This window comes from Abrus precatorius, unplaced genomic scaffold (genome assembly GCF_003935025.1).
Source record: "Abrus precatorius isolate BTA unplaced genomic scaffold, Abrus_2018 Scaffold11, whole genome shotgun sequence".
Lineage (NCBI taxonomy): Eukaryota > Viridiplantae > Streptophyta > Magnoliopsida > Fabales > Fabaceae > Abrus > Abrus precatorius.
In genome coordinates, this window is record NW_020874303.1 from 2,084,913 (window position 1) to 2,105,134 (window position 20,222).

Genomic DNA, 20,222 nt, shown 5'->3' on the forward strand with positions numbered 1-20,222 from the left:
TAGCCTGAGTCTGGGTCTGCACATTCTAGCCTTCTCGAGTAAGAGGTAGAAGGTTATGCTCTATCGTCTGATGCCTTATCGTCTGATCCTGCTCCAGCATTAGAAGACTTCACCTACACATGAACTTTCTCCTTGCCCCTTTCAGAATCCTTGCACATCATAGCCATTCAAGTCTCATCGAATGTGACATCCCTACTAATAAAGCACCTAGCTTCACCAGGTTCCAACCTCCACAACTTATACCCCTTCACTCCTTCAGTGTATCCAATGAAGATACACTTCTCTGCTCGTGCCTCCAACTTATCCTTCTTGGCATGTGCGAATGCCAAAGTGCCAAATATCCTCAGATTTGCATAATTTGCTGGCTTCTTACTCCACATCTCCATGGGAGTCTTAAAATTCAGAGCAAATGATGGAGTCCTGTTTATCAAATAAACTGCAGTGTTTGCAGCTTCTCCCCAGAAAGACTTAGGCAACCCAGCTCCCAGTAACATGCACCTCACTCTTTTCAAAATGGTTCCATTCATCCTCTCAGCCAGACCATTCTGCTGTGGTGTACCTAGAACTCTACAAAACTTATTGAATTGTTCAGAGATGAACTCTAGCCCATTATCCGTCCTCAGCACCTTCAATTTGGTTTCCAATTGATTACCTACCATGGTGTGCCACTCCTTAAATCTCTGAAAAGTTTCATCCTTGCTTTTCAGAACATAAATCCACACTCGCTGTGAGTAATCATCTATGATAGAGAGGAAGTAAGGCGCTCCTCCATGAGTCTTTGTTCTTGTTGGACCCTACAAGTCCGCGTGAGCATACTCAAATGGTCTACTGGATGCATGCTTACCGGTCTCAAACTTCAATCTATGAGACTTACCCAGTATGCAATGATCACAGAACTCCAGCTCTTCCATTCTATCATCTCCAAGCAGCTTCTGCTTGTTCAACTCCACCAAATCTCTCTCGCTTATATGTCCCAGCCTCAAATGCCACAGTTTCGTCTTGTCTTGCATCGTCTGGCTAGCAACAGATGTATGCGCGATTATTGTAGATCCCTCTAATAGGTACAGGCCATTCTTCTTTACCTCTTTGGCAACTGTAGACGCTCCCTTCTGAATCTTCACCACTCCTTGTTCGATCTTGGTTGTCAAACCTATGAGATCAAACATACCCATAGACAAAAGATTTCTTTTGAGTTCTGGAACATACCTCACTTCTTGTAACAACATCTCCCAGTTATCAAACATTTTTAGTCTAATCGTCCCCATGCCTTACACCTTACAGGCTTTATTGTTCCCAAGGAGAACTATTCCTCCTTCCTTCAGCTCCAAGGTCTCGAAGAACTCCTTTACTGGGCACATATGATAGGTGCACCCTGAGTCCATGACCCAACTCCTTTGTGTATCAGACGCAGATGCCACCAACACTCTAGCAGACTCATAATTTTCAGATGCTACAACAACATCAGCAGTTTCCTTCTTACCACGGGATCTCTCACCCCATTCTTTCTTCGGCTCTGGACAATCGGCAATGAAGTGACCCTTCTTGTGACAATTAAAGCATTTGTTGTTTGCTTTATCATCAGATGGTTGCTTCAACTTCTTCCCCTTATCTTTCTTTTTCTTTTTATCCCTCAACTTTGATACATTAAGACTCAACCCACTATCTTCTCCCTTCGACTCTTGAATTTTCTGCAACTCCTTAGTCCGTATTGAGGTTTGAACCTCCTCCAGGGTAATGGTTTGTTCCTTCCCAAACAGCAAATTGTCCTTGAAATGCTCAAACGTCTTGGGCAAGGCGTTGAGAAGAAGTAAAGCCTTGTCTTCATCCTCAAGCTTTACCTCGATATTCTCCAAATCATCCAGAATCTTGTTGAAATCTGCTAGCTGCTCCACCATCGTTCTTGATTCATTCATCTTGAACGAGTACAATTGTTGTTTCACTATGTGCCAGAGATTTTTTCATATATAATAATGACTCTAATTTCAACCACGTCGATGCGGCGGTCTTCTCCTTAGCGACTTCCCTAAGTGCCTTATCTCCAAGACACAGGATTATGGCGCTCCTGGCTTTGTTGATCATGTCCGTCTTCTCATTCTGAGACAGAGATGCAGGCATGTTCGACTCACCCTTCAAAGCTTCGGCACACCCTTGCTGTATCAAGATAGTCTCCATCTTGATCTTCCATAATCCGAAGTTATTATCGCCAAAAAATTTCTTAATGTCAAACTTGGTGGCCATCGGTAAAACTTACAAGTCTTTCTTTCGTTCTTGTTTCCCACAGACGACGCCAATTGTTAGGTTCGACGTTTAACAGTAACTCAGAAAAACGTAAAAGAATAAGAACTAAAAGAAACTTGCTTGTATTTACTCGAGAGAGAATCCCACTCATTCTATTTCCTTCTCTACATATTTATAAGCTCTATAGAATAGAGCAACTGAATGTACAACAAAATATATTAACAGAAAAAACTGTTTTAAGTAGTTACAACTAAAAGTATGATTTAAGAGTCTAAACATCACATATTTGTTGTCTCCTTGGACATTGCTAGATGATGCAAAGGCAACACCAGCGATGAGCACTGCCACAGCTGAGTAAGATTCGGTTATGTCCTTTATCCACGCAGCACTCTTGTTAACAAGTTCTACATGTTTTTCCTCGAAGATTTCCTCTGCAATTTTACCATCTTTGTTGGTTCTAAATTTGAAATGCAACGGCACCAGTTGTTCGATGTACTGTTTCATGATATGATTGAAAGGATCAAGCTATGTGTAAGTTATAAATATGTTATAATGACAGTAATTAGTTTATTAGCTGCTATATGTGTACTGTGTTCATGAGGGATGCATAGGGATAGGCATTTTACTTTTCAAATGAATGAGTTTATAAAAAAGATAGAGATGAATGAGTTTTTGAAAAGGTAAAATTACAAGGTATTAATTTAATATTATTTTTTTAAATGCCTGTTCAGAAGTTTGTTAAAAATGATTTTAAGCTTCAAATCCTTTGTTGTATTCTGTTCAAACATTTCATCCAAATAAAATGAAATGTATTATGAGCTTATTTGGAAGAATTCATAAAAATCATTTGTTGTATCCTTGCCACCAGTTTTCAGCTTCTCTGTCCAACATGAAAACTGCATATGTAACCCGTTGGTTGTCATTGCAATTCATTGCCAAGAAAATCTTCTCCAGTTTCTAGATCCACAATTCAGCACCATCAGGATCAAAGCCACCTTTGAAAGAAGGAGGGTTATTCTTTTGGAAATCTGCCAATCCTTGTGCAACATCATTTCTTATAGTAGCGTTGTTACGCAACTCCTGCAAGACTTGAGCAGTCGCATCAGCCATGTCTCGCATAGCCCCAATGGCAGCATTAATATTCAGTCTTCCAGCCATAACTTACTGCATACACACCAAAAAATCAATCCAATCTATACGTAAAGTAAGACTAGGCAAACTAAGAATTACTTTACGCACTAAATTTTGTATCACCAATTTCTTTCGAAAATAGTAACACAAGAGCACACAGACAAACATAATATACCTTTCCCAGGCCTATGGAAAGAACCGCTCTGATACCACTTAATGTGACACCCTTACTACTTACTAAGCAATAAATATAAATACAATCATAAAATAACTAAGCAGTAAGAACATCACATGCATGGGTATATATATATTTATTCAGATATAGTGAAATTAAATACATTACCATTACTAGAAGTCTTCATTTCATACATACACGTCATCTGTTAATTTATACAATCATCCAGTTATCTAAATATATACATAACTGAATTACATACGAAATAAAGTGGGGTCACGATATCAGAGATGACAACCCAAAACGAAGACCTCACGAGCTTTCCCCTGGATCCATGATCACTAAAGTGCCCATTTCCTCCCAAAATTCAACAACGGTAAGGTTAGACTTCCTATATACCCTTTTTTCTTTTCAGTCAAAAATACTTACACCTACGTATATGTATAGATTATTCCTTACTCGACTCTATCCTACTCTCCTTTTCCACTAGATTCCTACTCAGAGGAGGTAAAATTAGGAAGGAGTCCTGTTTGAGAAGCAGTCCTCTTCCTTCCGATAGCAGTAGAGGTGTTTGAACAGTGAGAAGAATCAGGAGAGTCTGAAGAACTAGAGGAAGACGAAGAGGAAGTGGATGAGATAGAGATAGGTCTTGCTAAAAGTGTGTCAACTAAACTAGTCCGTTCAACAGGTGGTAAATATGGTATAGAAGGACGTAAAGGTCTAAGAAAACCTGGAGGTAATACCGGGGGTGATAATACAGGGACAGGAGGTGGGGTAGGGGGTCGCACAAACTGTACATCTGGAGGAAATGGAAAAGTAAGTCTCATGGGTACTCGGATGGGGATAGGGTAAGCTCGTGGGCCTGGCCCATTTCTATCTAACAAAAAGGTAATAGATCCAGTGTGGGTGAATCGTTGTTGCTCCAAGTCGTGCACCCATCTTCCCTCGGGATCATATCTGATCGAGATGCTGAATTGGTATGGTGGTCGAGCCATCAATGTTCTTACCTAATAAACATATTCACACACAACACACATAGCAATAAAAGGGTGAGACAATTCGATTCAATCTCCAGCAGCAAAAGACATATAAGGGTTTCAATCACACAATTAATTATCAACACCCATAATCTACCAAGCAAATGCATATGCCATGAATGAGAAATGATGCAAGTCTATTATTATAACTTAGTACATTTTGACACATGCATGTGGGCCCAGAACCATCAATCTGTTTCTTTTACTCAGGGAAGGATCAGGAGTTTCACTGTTACTTAACTGCCAACTTTATTAATCTCATAATACAGTAACAGCTCTACTAATACAAGAATCTCTCGGGACCAGTCAGGATAGTAAAGTTTTGCAGTGAGAGTCCACAGCACAAGATGGCGAGCCTTGGCCACTGTCAGATTCAATCACACGTCACTATCCCCAAGACTACCCTGGAGCCGCCCCTAGATTTCTTATACTTCCCTGTTCACTCATCACACTATCACATGTTCATGATGCATGTCTTCATTCCTAATTAATTTAATTAGAGAAAAAATTTAATTTTTTTTTTGTTAAGTACAATCCTTAACTTTTTCTTTTCTCAATGAAATTCGACAGAGTCTCCTCTGTAAATCAGATATTCCAAAATTTTCTTCTTCCTGTAAAACAACCAGAAAAAAATCCAGAATACTTCTAATTCATTAAATTCCACCTCCATCACCAGAAAATCGTATCTTTCCCTCTTTCTTTAAATATGTTTTCATGCTTAAAAATTGAGGACTTAATCATTTTAAAAAAAAAATGATTCAAGCCTTCCAAATATCCAATACTACTTTCTCAGTAATATAATTTATTTATTTATTTTTATTAAATCCATTTTTCAAAGAAGTCAAAAGATACTTGCACTATATATAAAATACATAATTATATATATATATATACCTTAAAAACATATTTTCTTCTCTCCAACAAGTCTGAATGGACATTTAGATTATGTCAATCCATATGCTCACATCACATAAAACTAAATTACTTCCAATCTTTACCATTATATGGCATTCATACCAACAAGAATATCTACACAAACACATAATGAGAATTCAACTAATTATAAAGAAATAATTCAATACAACACTTCAACCATAAATCATTCCAATACATTAATTTAAATACACAAAGGACCTTACATATAAGGGAGAGTCCTTGTTCAATCAATTTCCTGGTCTAAAGCAACCTTTCATACATGTCCAGTACTATAACAAAATCTACTAAAAATTATGGGTTAGCTCTAAAACAACCCAAATTCATTTTATTTGATTAGAACAATAGAGAATTATTCCCTTATGGTTCTTAATGCCACCTATTGAAATAAAATCATCCCACCTCTTACCTTACGGATGTTCTTTGATGAAGGTATGGATGATTTTTTTTTTTCTGATTCTTTAGAAAAACTCGAACAATCCAATCTTCGAAACGATCAACCTAATCAATTAATCATGCCTAAACATAATTAATACTAAGGAGATGCTAATTTTATACTCTTATATGTATATGTAAAAATTGAAATTTTCTAACTTTTGCTATAAAAGTCCGATTAACACAAAATTAGTTTCTATCATCTAACTAATATAAAAGGAATAAAATGGAAGTGAAAAACACTCACTTCACCTTCTCTAAAACCACATGGCAGCCAACCCTTGTGAGGGTTTAGTGCTTTTTAATCACATTTTTGAAAAACTAATTATGTAAACAATATAAGCCATGCATAGTCTACATATAGTACAAAAGAAAGCAAGTTTAAAACCAATAATTTTGAAGCAAAGTAAGACCCATTTTTACTGTTCATGACAGCCAAAAAAACATGGAAAAATTAAAATTTTAATCGGATGAAATGATAATTAACAAATAATTAAGCTTAATTAAGGATATATATTAAAAACATACCTTAAAACAAGCTTAAATGAGTGGAAGAAAATGAAAATGGTGAAAGGGAGAAGAAGGGGTTATGGACTTGGAGAAGAAGAAGGTTCACGTAAGAAAGTGGTCAATTTAGTCAAATAGGTAAAGAAATAATAATATAATAATCAATTATTTTGCTATTTTAATGTAATTAAATAAAATAATTATGAATAAAACTCAAAAATAAAAATAATTGATGTCAAACAATTAAAATAATTATAACATAATTTTTGACATCAATATCTCATTGGTTATCACTTAAAAAGAAAAAGAAAAAGAAAAAACTAATCACACACTTCCTGTTAACACATAAAACAGTATCAACCAAAATCTAAAAATAAGCAATAATTACCAAAATAATTATTTTTACACTCCAAATATTATTTCTAATTAAAAATATAAATTTTATTATTTAAAATAATTCTTCGTAATTAAAAATGCTATTTTTATCCTCATAGAGCAATTTTAACCGGTATAAATGAACAATTATTTTTATTTTTATTTTATTTTTATTTTTATTTTCCAAAAAATTGAAGAATTATAATCTAAATTATAATTATATTAACAAATTAACTGTTTAGAAAAACGAGGATGTTACAATGGACACCTGCAAATATACACAAATGCTTGTCAATAGTTGCACTATTCCTTTTATAAGATACTACATGATAAACGTCACCATTCTTCCTATCTCCATGCTTCGACTCATATTATCATTTTGCTTTCACAGCTCTAAATAAATTAAATACATAGCATTAAAAATACGAAGGCTTTTTATTCTAAAAAATAAAAACACTTTTTAACTTTTTGGTATACTAAGTTATTTCAATTAAAAATAATGTTCTTATACTAATATATTCGAATTCATAACTATAACTATGAGTTTTAATATATGAGATCTTATAACACTTATTAATGAGGCCTTATCAATTAGTATTATATAAAAAATATTATTATAAACACTAATATAATTAAATTTTGTCTTCATAAAATAATAAAAGACTAATCAACCAATTAGGTTTTGTTACAAACTGACGTACATGAAATGTATTTTTTGTGCTCATTATTAATATGTTTGTTTTCATTTCAATTCTTTGCAGCTAAATCTTTGTATTTAAGTCCCATCTTAATCAAAATTAGCCTCGATCAATTTGATTTATCTGTCAAAAGCCAATTTATCATATGTTCGCCCAAATAGAGTTTTATTAAATTGTTCGAGCATTACAACATAAATTATTCAACAATTTTGTCTAAATTCCGAAGACACACATCCAGTTTTCATGCCATGTTTTATATTTCTTCCAATTTAATCTTTTTTTAAGAACTTATATATAATAAAAATTTTATTTAAAATTATAAAATTTATGTCATTGATGTATTGATACTATTAAATATTATATATTTTTAATAATTTTATATTATTTTGTTCAATCATATTTATGAAAAATAATTACCTCTATTTTGTCCTATCTATAAGAAATAAATATCTAATTTTATATGTATTAATTGTTAAATTCTTTTTATGTCTTTATGATTGTGAGATTTATGTTAACAAAGCACTCATCTATTAGGTATATAAGGTAATTAATATATTTATTTATTTAATGTATGAATCATCAATTATATCATGAATATTTTGAAATATAATATAAAATTAATTATTTAAACTTTTCATCCTAATAAATTAGTTATTTTTTTTGACTAAAAAAGCTAAAACAAAAATTCTTATCCTATGTACTTTTTTCCTTGATTTTTAAAATCCTTCAATTAAATTATCGAATTAATGATCATATTAGGTAACCATGCACAAAAGTTTAAGTGATTTGTTGCGTACTTTCTAACTGTTGTTGGGTAATAAAGGTTTGTGCTACATTTTTGTCTTCATCTTCATCAAACTTCAGAAAAGGTTGACCTCCCGAAATTCCCATGTACGATTCATAAGGTGTTCTCATAAAAACATTCAAGAGCTGGCGACTCCATCTGTGCTTTTGCCTTGTCTTCTTTATATCTTCTAATTCTTGAAATGATTTAAGTACATGGAACGATCAAGTGCAAGCAATTAATCCAACTTGATTTATTATCAATGAAGTAAGCATTAATTAATACTGTAATTAAGAATTAATTAATGATTAGGAAGAGAGACCAACATACCCTTTGTAGAGACACCCAATCCTAAGAGACTAAGAACTCTGAATACAAACCAAACAGTGCTCCTTACAGATCGAACTTTGAGTTTAATCAAATTTTGTTCTTGAAGGGCTTCACTTTCTAATGATATTGTGACTGGAAATATACAAGTTCACTGAGTAAATGTAACAATACATATAATGTAATGAAATATCCTTAAATTCTTGAATATATATAAAGTAGTCAATTATAACTTACAACGTTTGAGATATGGAGTATACCTTTGTGTTCATGGTCCACATCAGATTTATCTATTTTCATCATATATGATTTTATTTCTTTTTCAGCGTCTAGAGGTTCTACCGGTACACCTTTGGCATGAAAATAATAGAAAGAAACTTAGAAAGTGTGTTATGGTGGCTTTTGACACAAATTAAATAATCCAAATTAAATAGGGGATCAAAATAACTGATTGTTTCAAAAATTAAGAATGAAATTAACAAATTATAACCTGAAAGAGTAATCAAATGGTTGTTAATTTTAAATTATGTGCTATAAATGTCAGGAGGTAACACTCACAGTAGTATAGAATTTGCTTCCACAATGAGAGATTTAATCCACTCTTGAAGGCCGAAGGCTTATGCGCAAGAACTTTGAGAGGGGTGACTCCCTCTTTGTTACGCGTGTCCATAAGTACAGGATAGCAATGGGTTATTATAAGTGCTAAATCTGTTCAATCATACACAACAATCATGACAAATTGCATTTATACAATTTTGATAAACAATGATTGAAAATATTTATTAAACCCAATGTTCAAGAAACTGGTCTGGTTATTGAACTGGTCAATGTACTGGTTCAAAGTTCAATGGTTAAACTTTTTGAATGAAATAATATATTTAGATAAATTATAAGTAATATATTAAATAAGATACAATTAAATAATACGAATAGTGGAAATATAAATATATTTCTAATCATACATAAAGTTTTTATTAGAAATTATTTGTATTAATTTTGGCAATTTTTTATTTCTTAAAAAGATTAACTACATAAGAACCTTCGTGCATAAGAAAAAATAAATCTAACTAATCATTTCCTTTATGGTAATACAATAAATTTTTATATATTTTTTTTATATATGCACAAAAATATTTCTGCGACGGATAATTACAGAGTGATCATTTTAAGGTATAAATATTACAAAAATAAGGTAGGCCTCATCCACTTTTAAGAAAGCATAAATAATGTGAAATCTTTTGTTGGAATGTTAGTAGGAATTTTCGAAAGCAAAGAAAGAGTGTGGGGGAGGACCTAAGGTGTAGTAAGACTAAAGAATGAGCACTCACTTGTTGAATGGAAATATTAAAAATTAAGGAGCACTTTGGTTTAGAAATTATTTTTGTTTATATTTTCTACTTTCAGTTTTATTTTTCACTTTATTTATTTTTATTTTTATAAGTTTGTATAAAATTATACAAAAAATATTTTTACTATTTTCTGTATAAATATTTAAAAATAGAATGAAAATAACGTAAGAATCTTGTAGTTAAAACTAAAATAAAACACACAAGATATTTCTCAAAACAAAACAGCTCATAATTTTTTTTTGGTATATATATATATATATATATATATATATATTATAATTCGATCATTATGAAAATATAAAGTATGCAAGGTGATATTATTTGAAAAAATATATATAATTATATCTATTATTTTTTATATTATTTTGGAAGTCTAACTTAATTTATCTGCTACTTTTGTCAGGTCCATCTCTGGACTTACCAACATGTAAAAATAGTTAAATTTGTATATATTAGTTATAAAAAAAAATAAAAAAAATCAACATAGAATGTACAGCAAGCTTACCTAACAATTCTCCCCAAATGGCACGGTGAAGGATGGTATCACCATCACTGTTTGTCAGTGGAACTTCAATATCTTTGGAAACATGACGGAGATACACAAAGGTTTGTGTTTGGCAAGTGAGCACAGCCCTAAACAAAGGTGTCTCACCCTTATTGTTCATAGCCTTAATCAAATCCTTTCTTTCTCCATGTTCCCCTATGATGCATTTACACATACCAATGAACCCTCTTGAGGCAGCAAGATGCAAAGGTGTGTCCCCTCTCTCATTGGTTGATTTTAATGCACTATCACTCTTCAATCCTTCCCTTCCTTCATGTTCTATGATTGCACTTACAAGAGCATTGACAAGTTCAGCTTTTCCATCATTCACAGCCATGTGTAGTGCAGTTCCTCTACTTTCGTTTATTTTTATTTTGTGGAACACACTATTATTTTTATATGCTGGATATGCATAATCCCATCTTCCTTCCAACACGTTTACTAGGAACATTGATATTTGATCCCCAGAAACTTCCGCTCCTTCAATTGGCGTTGACATTGATCCTATGAAACATAGGTTGAAACGAAGGATCCATGTTTGAATGGAATCACAACATGTTGATAGCAAATGATCACTTAAATTGAAGTTAGGAAAATAATGGGTAAGGGAAATTTTGATAGAACATTATTAAATACTGTGAATCAACTGTGCCAAAAATTAAAATAATTAGGTGATGACACATTTCTGTGTATGGTTTTGTAAAAGTCAATAGTTTTGGGTCCTAGCACTTTAGGCTTGTTATATAATTTGAAAGAACATGTAGTCGCGTATCATGTGATGATGGGTAGAGTACCCTTTTATACTCAATTAATATTTTCGCTTAGTAAAAATAATAATTTCACATTACATCTTCTCAAGAACATCAAAGATCAAACACTAGCTGCCACAATTGGTTGTATAAGTAGATTGAGACTTTAATTAACATCATCATTAATCAATTATATATCCTACTCAAAAGCGTTTAACCTGCTAAATGATGACACGCTTTTTTTATTATTATTATTATCATATGTATCTCTAACTATAACAACAAAGAAAAAGTATGATAGAACACATTCAAAAGTTGGATGACAAGATGTTCAGGAAATTTCAACAAAATTTATAACAATCATAGTAACCTAAGCATAATTAAGGAAAATTTGGAAGTATTAGATAGTTGGTTTATGAATCTTATTATCTACATTCATATTGGACTTACCAGGTGCCCTCATTTTGCAAGGCTGAAACGAAGAATGAAAAGGGGAATGATAATAGACGTGAAATGTGAGGAACTGGGTTGAAAGCAATCCTTCCTAACAGCCCCTTAGTCCGAATCACACACTTTCCTATTTATTCTAATAATGATGAGGAAATGAGTGTCTATTACTCTTTTTCTTTTACGTATTATTATTCCTCCTAATTAATTTTTTAAGTATTTTATTGTTCTATTTATTTAATAATTGAGCAATGGCACTCTATTTTATTGTACCATTTATTAAACTGTTTTCTATATGTATTACTAGTTTCTTCTATATTCAACGTATAATATTACTTTTAATATATGTATACATTAAAAAGTAAGAATATTAAACAGAATTTTACTGCTGCTCATAAAAATACAGAATAGGATATATAAAATTATTAGATCACGAATGTGGGTGTTTAATTAATTAATTAAGTTCAACAGATAAGGCCGGTTTTGGGGGATCGGTATTCAGCTATTCTCTCTCACTTGTAGTGTAAAGATTCTTAAGAGTGTTTTTTAAGCTGTAAAGGAGAATAAAAGTTACATTACTAAAACAACAAAAGATTTATGCTCTACTTTAGCCAGAATGTTATAGTGTAGTGACACACAATTAAGGGTGTAATGTATTTATTAAGTAACAACATCATTTTTAAATTTTTTTTATATTAATATAAATTTAAAAACTCTTATACTTAATTTGAATATTTCGTTTAACAAGTTATAATTTATTATTTTACTAACAATTAGACGTAAATTAAATGAAAGACTTAAATCAAATGTGAGAATTTTTAAACTTATACTTATAAGAAGATTCTATTCCTTTTTTCTTTGTCTACTTTATTATATATATTATTAAATGTTATAAGTTTCTACTTTATTAGAGTTAGATAAAATTTTTAATTTATATAAGTAAATTTTAAAAATATTTTTAATTTAATCTAACTAATATTTTAAATTTACACTAATTACTTATACATCTTATACTTTATATGTAAAATATTTAAACCTTAAGAAAGTGTAAAGGTATTAATAAAAAAAAGTAATAAATATTTATTGAAAAATGACAAATAAGAAGGAACCAAAGCTTTTAGAAGTGGTAAAGAAGAGAATAGAAAAAGTATCTATTGAATGTTTTCTTTTTAGTCTTTATATAATATTTTTATGATTTTCAGATAGTAACTACTCATTTTTAATAAAAAAAAAATTATGTGTTTAACTTCCTAACATGTGCTTTGACACATATTAAAAAAATTGATTAGTGAATAAAAGGTGATTAAAAATAAAAATGCCAAAAAAAAGGTTACAAGTCACCAAATTGACCTAATTGTTAATGAATTAGAATTCAAGAAAAGACAAAAAAAAAAAAAGTATTTTACTACTCTAATTTCATTTTTTATATAAATTAATTTTATTGTGATTTTTTAACTCTCAAACGTCAAATATATATTTTTTCCTTTCACTACATTATCAAATAGAAAAGAAAGAAAAAAGATAAAGACAAGAACAACAACAGTAATTAAAAATAATAATAAAAATAATAATTGAACGAATAATATAATCAATAGAGAAAGACTTTAATTGACATTTAAAAATTAAAAAATAAAAAAAATAAAAATTAAAAGATCACATTGATAAAAAAAAATATAAAAAAATCAATGTAATATTTTCGTATCTTGCCATGTTTCTTGTGCTATTATTAGTACTTTCTTTATTTCATGCAATATGTGTTATAATTTGTTTCGACTCGTTATTCATTTTTAGTGCAATATGATTATTAAGGGCAGCAAAATTCATCCAAGTTATAATAACATGTGATTTATGTGGTACCTCTAAATTTAAAAAAATATTTTATATAATTCTTTTAATATCTTAAAAATAAAAGAATATTAATATCTTTTTTTAACTTAAATTCTTAACTCTATTATCTATAAATTTAAAATTAACTATTAAGATTGTTTTACACAAAAAAAGATAATAAATCTTCTTAATAGTAAAAGGTACTAGAGATTTAATCTTAATACAACTGCATTTTTAGGATATGGACTCAAAATTCTACTTAGGTTTGTAATAATTTTCTACCAATTGTAATTAATATACATGTTCTATGATAATTAAATGTTAAATATTAAAGTAATGCATTGATTTTTGTTGGGTAGTGTAAAGATTATTAAGAGTATTTTTATTTTTTTTTAGCTGTAAAAGGGAATAAAAGTTACATTACTCAAACAAGGAAAGATTGATGCTTCACTTGTTTTAGTGTAGAGACACACAAGTATGGCTTTAATGTACATATTAACATCATTTTTTCTTTGTCCACTTTATTGTATATTCTTTTTCTTTTATGGGTAGTCCATCTGCTTATATTCATGGTTGAGCAATACCATTATATTCATGGTTGCTACAAACAGCAAATTACACATCTCAGCCAAAATAACATGGAATTATAAACTACTTAGGGATGGGTTAAGAGAATAAGGAAAGAATTTGTCAAACTTATTTTGTATTTAATATTTCTTATATATTTTAAAATCGACCATTAAAACAAAAAATTAATAGCTAAGTTTAATTTACAAAAATTTTTAAGTTAAAAATTAATAAAATTTATTGAGTTAATTTTACTTCGATATATACTTTTTTTTTAAATATAAGTAAATTTGTTTAAAATTTTGTATGTATGAATGTTAAGGTAATTAGTATCTTTCAAATCAACTTATTAAATTCTTAGCCTAAGACTTTAATTTTAGTGCATTGTTAGTATAAATATTTTCAGTCAACTAATTAAAATACATTATAAATATGATTTTTATATTAATTATTACAGAAATCTATAAATCTTACTAAAATTGTAATATATAATTAGATGACAATGTAAAAAAATTATTACAATATTAGTTCTTTTAAATTAAATTTAATTCCTTATTTTAATTTTGTTTCACTATTTTACCCTGTCAATTAATTAGAATACATCATGGTTATCATTTTTATATCAATTATAACAAAAATAAATCTCAATATCGCAATTAATAATTGGATGACGGTTTAAAAGTTTATCCTATATCAATGTATTTAAATTAAGGCCAATTCTGAAGAATTTAATTTTACTACACTAGCAGTGTAAGAATTTCTATGCTATTAACTAAGAATATAATTTTTATATTAATTGTTATAGAAATCAATAATTATTGTTGATATGAAAATTTATTATTTGACAACTATGTAAAAAATATCACATCATCAGTGTATTTAAATCAAATTCAATTTTTAAGAGTTTAATTTTGATATGTGTAAACATTTTTTCACTATAAACTAATTAGAATACATGGTAAGTATGATTTTTATATTAATTAATACATAAATTAATAATTTTAGCTAAGATAAAAATTTATTATTATATGATAATGTAAAAACTGTAGATAAATTTAATTTAATTTAGTAATTAAAATTGTTAGTGTCACACATTTTACTTCATGAGATTTAAAATGTCTTTAATAATTTTTTGACATTTTCTCAGTCAAATAATTTAATCTTGGAGTCATATTATAATATATATTTTTATTTTATTTTAACTTTTATGAGTTTTAGTATAAATATTTTATTAAGATTTATTATTAGGGAGTGATTGTTAGTGATTGTTGCTCTTAATTAATTAATATTTATTTAAAATTTTCTTACTATTAATTTTAATATGATTGTAAGAAATAAAAGTGTATTTTAAATTAAAAAAATTACTTAAATAAAAGTGATAAGCACTTAGAGGAGACACATCCTCCTGATTATTTTTTCTGTAAGTATGTCTAAAAATTACTATCTATATCAATTCAACATCATATGGTTAACCTTACATATTGTCAAAGCTAGTAATAATATATACAAAACTTAAAGATAACAAAAAACAGATAAAATATGAATACTGTGTTCCAATGTTAACAAAGAAGACGTTATTCACGTACATATATGCCGAACTCATGAGTTTCAACTCAACCCTGTCAAGAAAATGAAGCAATAGAAGAAAGAAGAACTTCTACAAATGGTTGCTACTAATACTTGGTTGTGGCACTTTCTTGAAAATTGCTTTGACAAGATCAACATACAATGGAAATTGCACTACTGCATAGAGAGTCACAGGCAAGCAAGTGGCAACATAAACTGGGAAGAGTATGTGTTTGTATTTGTCCTTGAGCACAAAGAAATGAGCAGCACAAAAAGAAACAAGCATTGAAGCAATGGACACAAAGAGAGAACTTAAGCCAAAAAGAAGCTTCAGTGGCAAACTCTTGCGAAAATCTTCAGCTTGTTTTCGAGAAGTGAGTATAGCAAGGAACATTATTAGTGCAGTAACTGAGAAGCAAAGTCCAATTAGAGAAGCAATAGCAAATACATCAAATGTTGGTTGTCCTTCCAATGCAGGTTTACCTTTCTCAGTGCCACCAGGGACAGTGCTAGATGTTGCAAAGGAAACTCCAGCAATGAGAGCTGCAACAACTGAGCATGATTCTGATGTTTCCTTTAGCCATTCAGAACTCTCTTTCACAAGATCTTTGTGTTTTTGTTTGAAGATTTCTCCACCAGTTTTTTCATCTTTGTTGTTCCTAAAAATGAAATGCTCTGGCACTAGTTCTTTGATGTACTGCTCCATGGTAGAACCAAGGGATCAATATATATGTGTGTACATATATTGTATATGTTACATCAACTTAGTTTATCAACTGAATAATATATGTTTTGGTAACCAATGATTGATTCCTCACTTATTAAAAAATAGATATTGTCATATATTTAACAAATTATGTTAATTTAAATCGCGCTCATCTTTCTTCTAAGTGTATATTCAGCGAGCTGTTATGGCATGAGAGCTTATATCATATATTTGATTATAAAAGCTCATGAAACAAATTGAAAAGAGTTTATTCGGATAAGCTATATTGAATATACGATAAAAAAGCTTATAAGATTAATAAGCTATTTTCATTAGCTTTTCCAAACGGAGCTTAATAGATATTAACAAGTATGGTACCTATTTCATATTGAAAAAATGATTATTATACAGTCACTACGTGCATATACAGTTGGAGAGAAGAGAATGGAACCAGAAGAATGTAATACAAGTGATATGACAAGAAAAGAAAGATAGAAAAAATTCAAGAAAGGTTGAACATAATTTGTCACGTTAAAATTTAATTTGAGCTTTAAAAACGAAATATAGGCTTTAATTACTAAAATATTTAGTAGTGTTTGAAAGAAATTCATGGTACTAGAACAAATTGTAGTTTATGTAGCAAAGGCTCATGCTGATATTATAAATTTAAATACATACCTGATACCACTTGATGTCCCACATCATTTGCATGGCAGAACCAGCTATTTGCCAAGACTTTTCAATGTTGCTTGTTGTACCTGCGGCCAAGTGTAACACAGTGTTCTCCCTATTATCCACTTCTAAAATTAGGCTATCAAAGAGTTCCTTGTCCAAAACCTTCCTCAACACCTCCACAACCTGTGTTTGCCTATTCTTTACTGCAACAAGCAACACATTTTCATTGTTGGAGTTAGTCTCATGAACCGCACTTGGTATTGCAGATTGAATTGCATACACAATTTCAACTATGCCATTTTTTGCTGCTGCCAAAAATGCTGTCTCATGTTTGTCAATATGTTCTGCTGATTTGTATTTAATGTTCTCCATTGCTACAACCACTAAGCTTTCTTTGTCAGTGGTAGTGCCATGTAGGGCACTTGGTACTTTACTTTGAAGTTCATTCACAATTTCAACTATGCCAGCTTTAGCCACAGCCACAAATGTTGTCTCCTTTTCATCACTTTTTGTTGTAAATTCCTTTTTGCCATTTTCTTGTGAGTTCTGTGTTGACTTTGCAAGTTGTGGATGGACATCTACAAATATACACAAATGCTTGTCAATAGTTGCACTATTCCTTTTATAAGGTATATATTACATGATAAATGTCACTATTCTTCCCAGCTCTATGATTATTGGGAGTGAATTCTTTACAGCTAAATTTTTGTATTTTAGTCCCATCCTAATAAAAAATAGCCTTGATCAATTTAATTTATCTTTCAAAACCAATTTATAATATGTATGCCCGACTAGAGTTTTATCAAATCATTCGAGCATTAAAATATAAGTTATTCTACAATTTGTGTAAATTCTGAAGGTACACATCCAGTTTTCATGCCATGTTTTATATTCTTCTAATTTAATCTAATTTCTATAAGAATTTATATAAAATAAAATTTAATATCTTTTTTTTAAAATATCAACATTTTACTAAGGATAAATTTAGAGTATAATAAATACTCCAACCTATTACAACTCTAAAAGGAATTGACTCTTCATAAAAAAAAATTAACATCATTTAATCTATTGATACTATTAAATATTATAATTTATTATTCACATCACTCATTTTTATAAAAAACTATTACCAATATTTTCTTGAAATAAATATTCTTCTAAGTAGTGATACAACTATATTTATTAAAATTCATAATTGACATTACAGTTAAATTGGAGCAACACTTTATTATTAATCCACATATTCAATTTTAAATATCTATTTTTATCTATATTAATTATTAAATTTTTATATCTTTATTTATTATAAAATTTACATTAACAAATACTCACTCATTAAATATTTAAGTTATTAATATATTCATTTATTTAATATACAGGTCATTAATTTAATATTTATTAAAATAAATATTTTAAAATATAATATAAATTTATTGTATGTAACTAATTTTTATTAATTTTATTTTCAATAAAAGAATCAAAATAGTACTTTCTTATCATTTCTCATATTATAAAAATCCTTCAATTAAATTAGCGAATTAATGATGATTTTAGGTAACCATGCACAAAAGTTTAAGTGATTTGTTGCTTACTTTCTAACTGTTGTTGGGTAATAAAGGTTTGTGCTACATTTTTGTCTTCATCTCCATCAAACTTCAGAAAAGGTTGACCTCCAGAAATTCCCATGTACGATTCATAAGGTGTTTTCATAAAAACATTCAAGAGCTGGCGACTCCATCTGTGCTTTTGTCTTGTCTTCTTTATTTCTTTGAATTCTTCAAATGATTAAGTACATCGAACCATCAAGTGCAAGCAATTAATCTAACTTGATTTATTAAGGATCAATATCAATGAAGTAAGCATTAATTAATTAATACACTAATTAGGAAATTAATAATTAGGAAGAGAGACCAACATACCCTTTGTCGAGACACCCAATCCTGAGAGGCTAAGAACTCTGAAAACAAACCGAACAGTGCTCCTTACAAATCGAACAGATTTACTATACTTCTGTTTAATAAAATTTTGTGCTCTCTTCGCTTCATTTTCTAATGGTATTGCGACTGAAAAAATACAACTTTACTCACTAAACGTAATATATACATAATGTAATGAAATATCCTTAAATCGCTCAATTAAGAAATCAAGTCTATTCGAGTAGAGAATGATTCCACTTCATAGTGTGCAAAAGAAGTTGCAATTGGTACAATATTGATAATTTCATTCCATGCTCTACTGTTTGGAATAAGGATTCTGATAATCTTACTTTGCAGGTGAAAAAAAATATGTATATGAAATGCTATTCTCATTGCATGTCTTCCAGATAAACCAAAATCACTATACCCTTTTTTCTTGACGTACTGTTAGAATTAATTATTATTACCCTTATTAAATATAATCTGCATTGTTTCTAATTTTCCTTAACTTAAGTGAGGTCTAATTTCTTTCTGTCTCTCTCTCTTTATATATATATATATTCAAAATCACATTATTTACGCAAAATCTCACAAAAACAAAGAAATTAATACATTTTGTTATTCATTATTAAAGCAGCAAGAAAAAAGTAGCAGAATGAGATAGAATTCTCAAGCCATGTGTAAGACCAACATGTTTGACAATCACTGAATTCGGTAAAGTCAATTATAACTTACAATGTTTGAGATAAGGAGTATACCTTTGTGTTCATGGTCCACATCAGATTTATCCATTTTCATCATATATGATTTTATTGCCTTTTCAGCGTCTAGAGGTTCTACCAGTATACCTTTGCCATGAAAATAATAGAAGGAAACTTAGAAAGTGTGTTATGGTGGCCTTTGACACAGATAGAATAATCCAAATAAAAGTTATTTCAGTCTTCTACTTCATAAACTCATCTTTCACTTTTTTCTAAGAAAAAGAGTTCCAAGTAAGGTTAGATTTTTAGTTAAAATCACCAGCAGGTTATTCATTCAAAGATGTAGTTAGAGGATATAAAATGCAAAATTAAAATTATTGTAATCCTTTTCAATTGATAATTCATTATGAGTATATACCAATCACGTTGATATTAATTTTTTGTTAATTGATTGTTTATGTATACTCAAAATAATTCATTATTGTAAACGTTTTTCATTAATTTTGCTTTCATAGGACATTTCTAGTGAACTTTC

General features: G+C 29.6%; 4 protein-coding genes across 4 annotated transcripts; all 4 read right to left on the reverse strand.

Moving 5' to 3' along the window:
* Nucleotides 1-794: 794 nt before the first annotated feature.
* LOC113854254 (uncharacterized mitochondrial protein AtMg00300-like) lies at nucleotides 795-1,265 on the reverse strand. Its single transcript, XM_027485156.1, has one exon. The coding sequence runs from the start codon at nucleotides 1,263-1,265 to the stop codon at nucleotides 795-797; it is 471 nt and encodes a 156-aa protein (XP_027340957.1).
* A 2,773-nt stretch (nucleotides 1,266-4,038) lies between these two features.
* On the reverse strand, nucleotides 4,039-4,539 carry LOC113854260 (RNA-binding protein 26-like). Its single transcript, XM_027485167.1, has one exon. It carries the CDS (start codon nucleotides 4,537-4,539, stop codon nucleotides 4,039-4,041), a length of 501 nt encoding a protein of 166 aa, XP_027340968.1.
* Nucleotides 4,540-8,306: 3,767 nt separating this feature from the next.
* Nucleotides 8,307-11,032, reverse strand: LOC113854263. Its single transcript, XM_027485170.1, has 4 exons — nucleotides 10,495-11,032; nucleotides 9,199-9,348; nucleotides 8,644-8,775; nucleotides 8,307-8,509 (listed from the first exon to the last, which is right to left on the reverse strand). Exons 1-4 carry the CDS (start codon nucleotides 11,030-11,032, stop codon nucleotides 8,307-8,309), a joined length of 1,023 nt encoding a protein of 340 aa, XP_027340971.1.
* A 4,748-nt stretch (nucleotides 11,033-15,780) lies between these two features.
* LOC113854265 lies at nucleotides 15,781-18,756 on the reverse strand. The gene is made up of 3 exons (XM_027485171.1): nucleotides 18,663-18,756; nucleotides 17,074-17,648; nucleotides 15,781-16,386 (listed from the first exon to the last, which is right to left on the reverse strand). Exons 1-3 carry the CDS (start codon nucleotides 18,754-18,756, stop codon nucleotides 15,781-15,783), a joined length of 1,275 nt encoding a protein of 424 aa, XP_027340972.1.
* Between the last annotated feature and the right edge of the window lie 1,466 nt (nucleotides 18,757-20,222).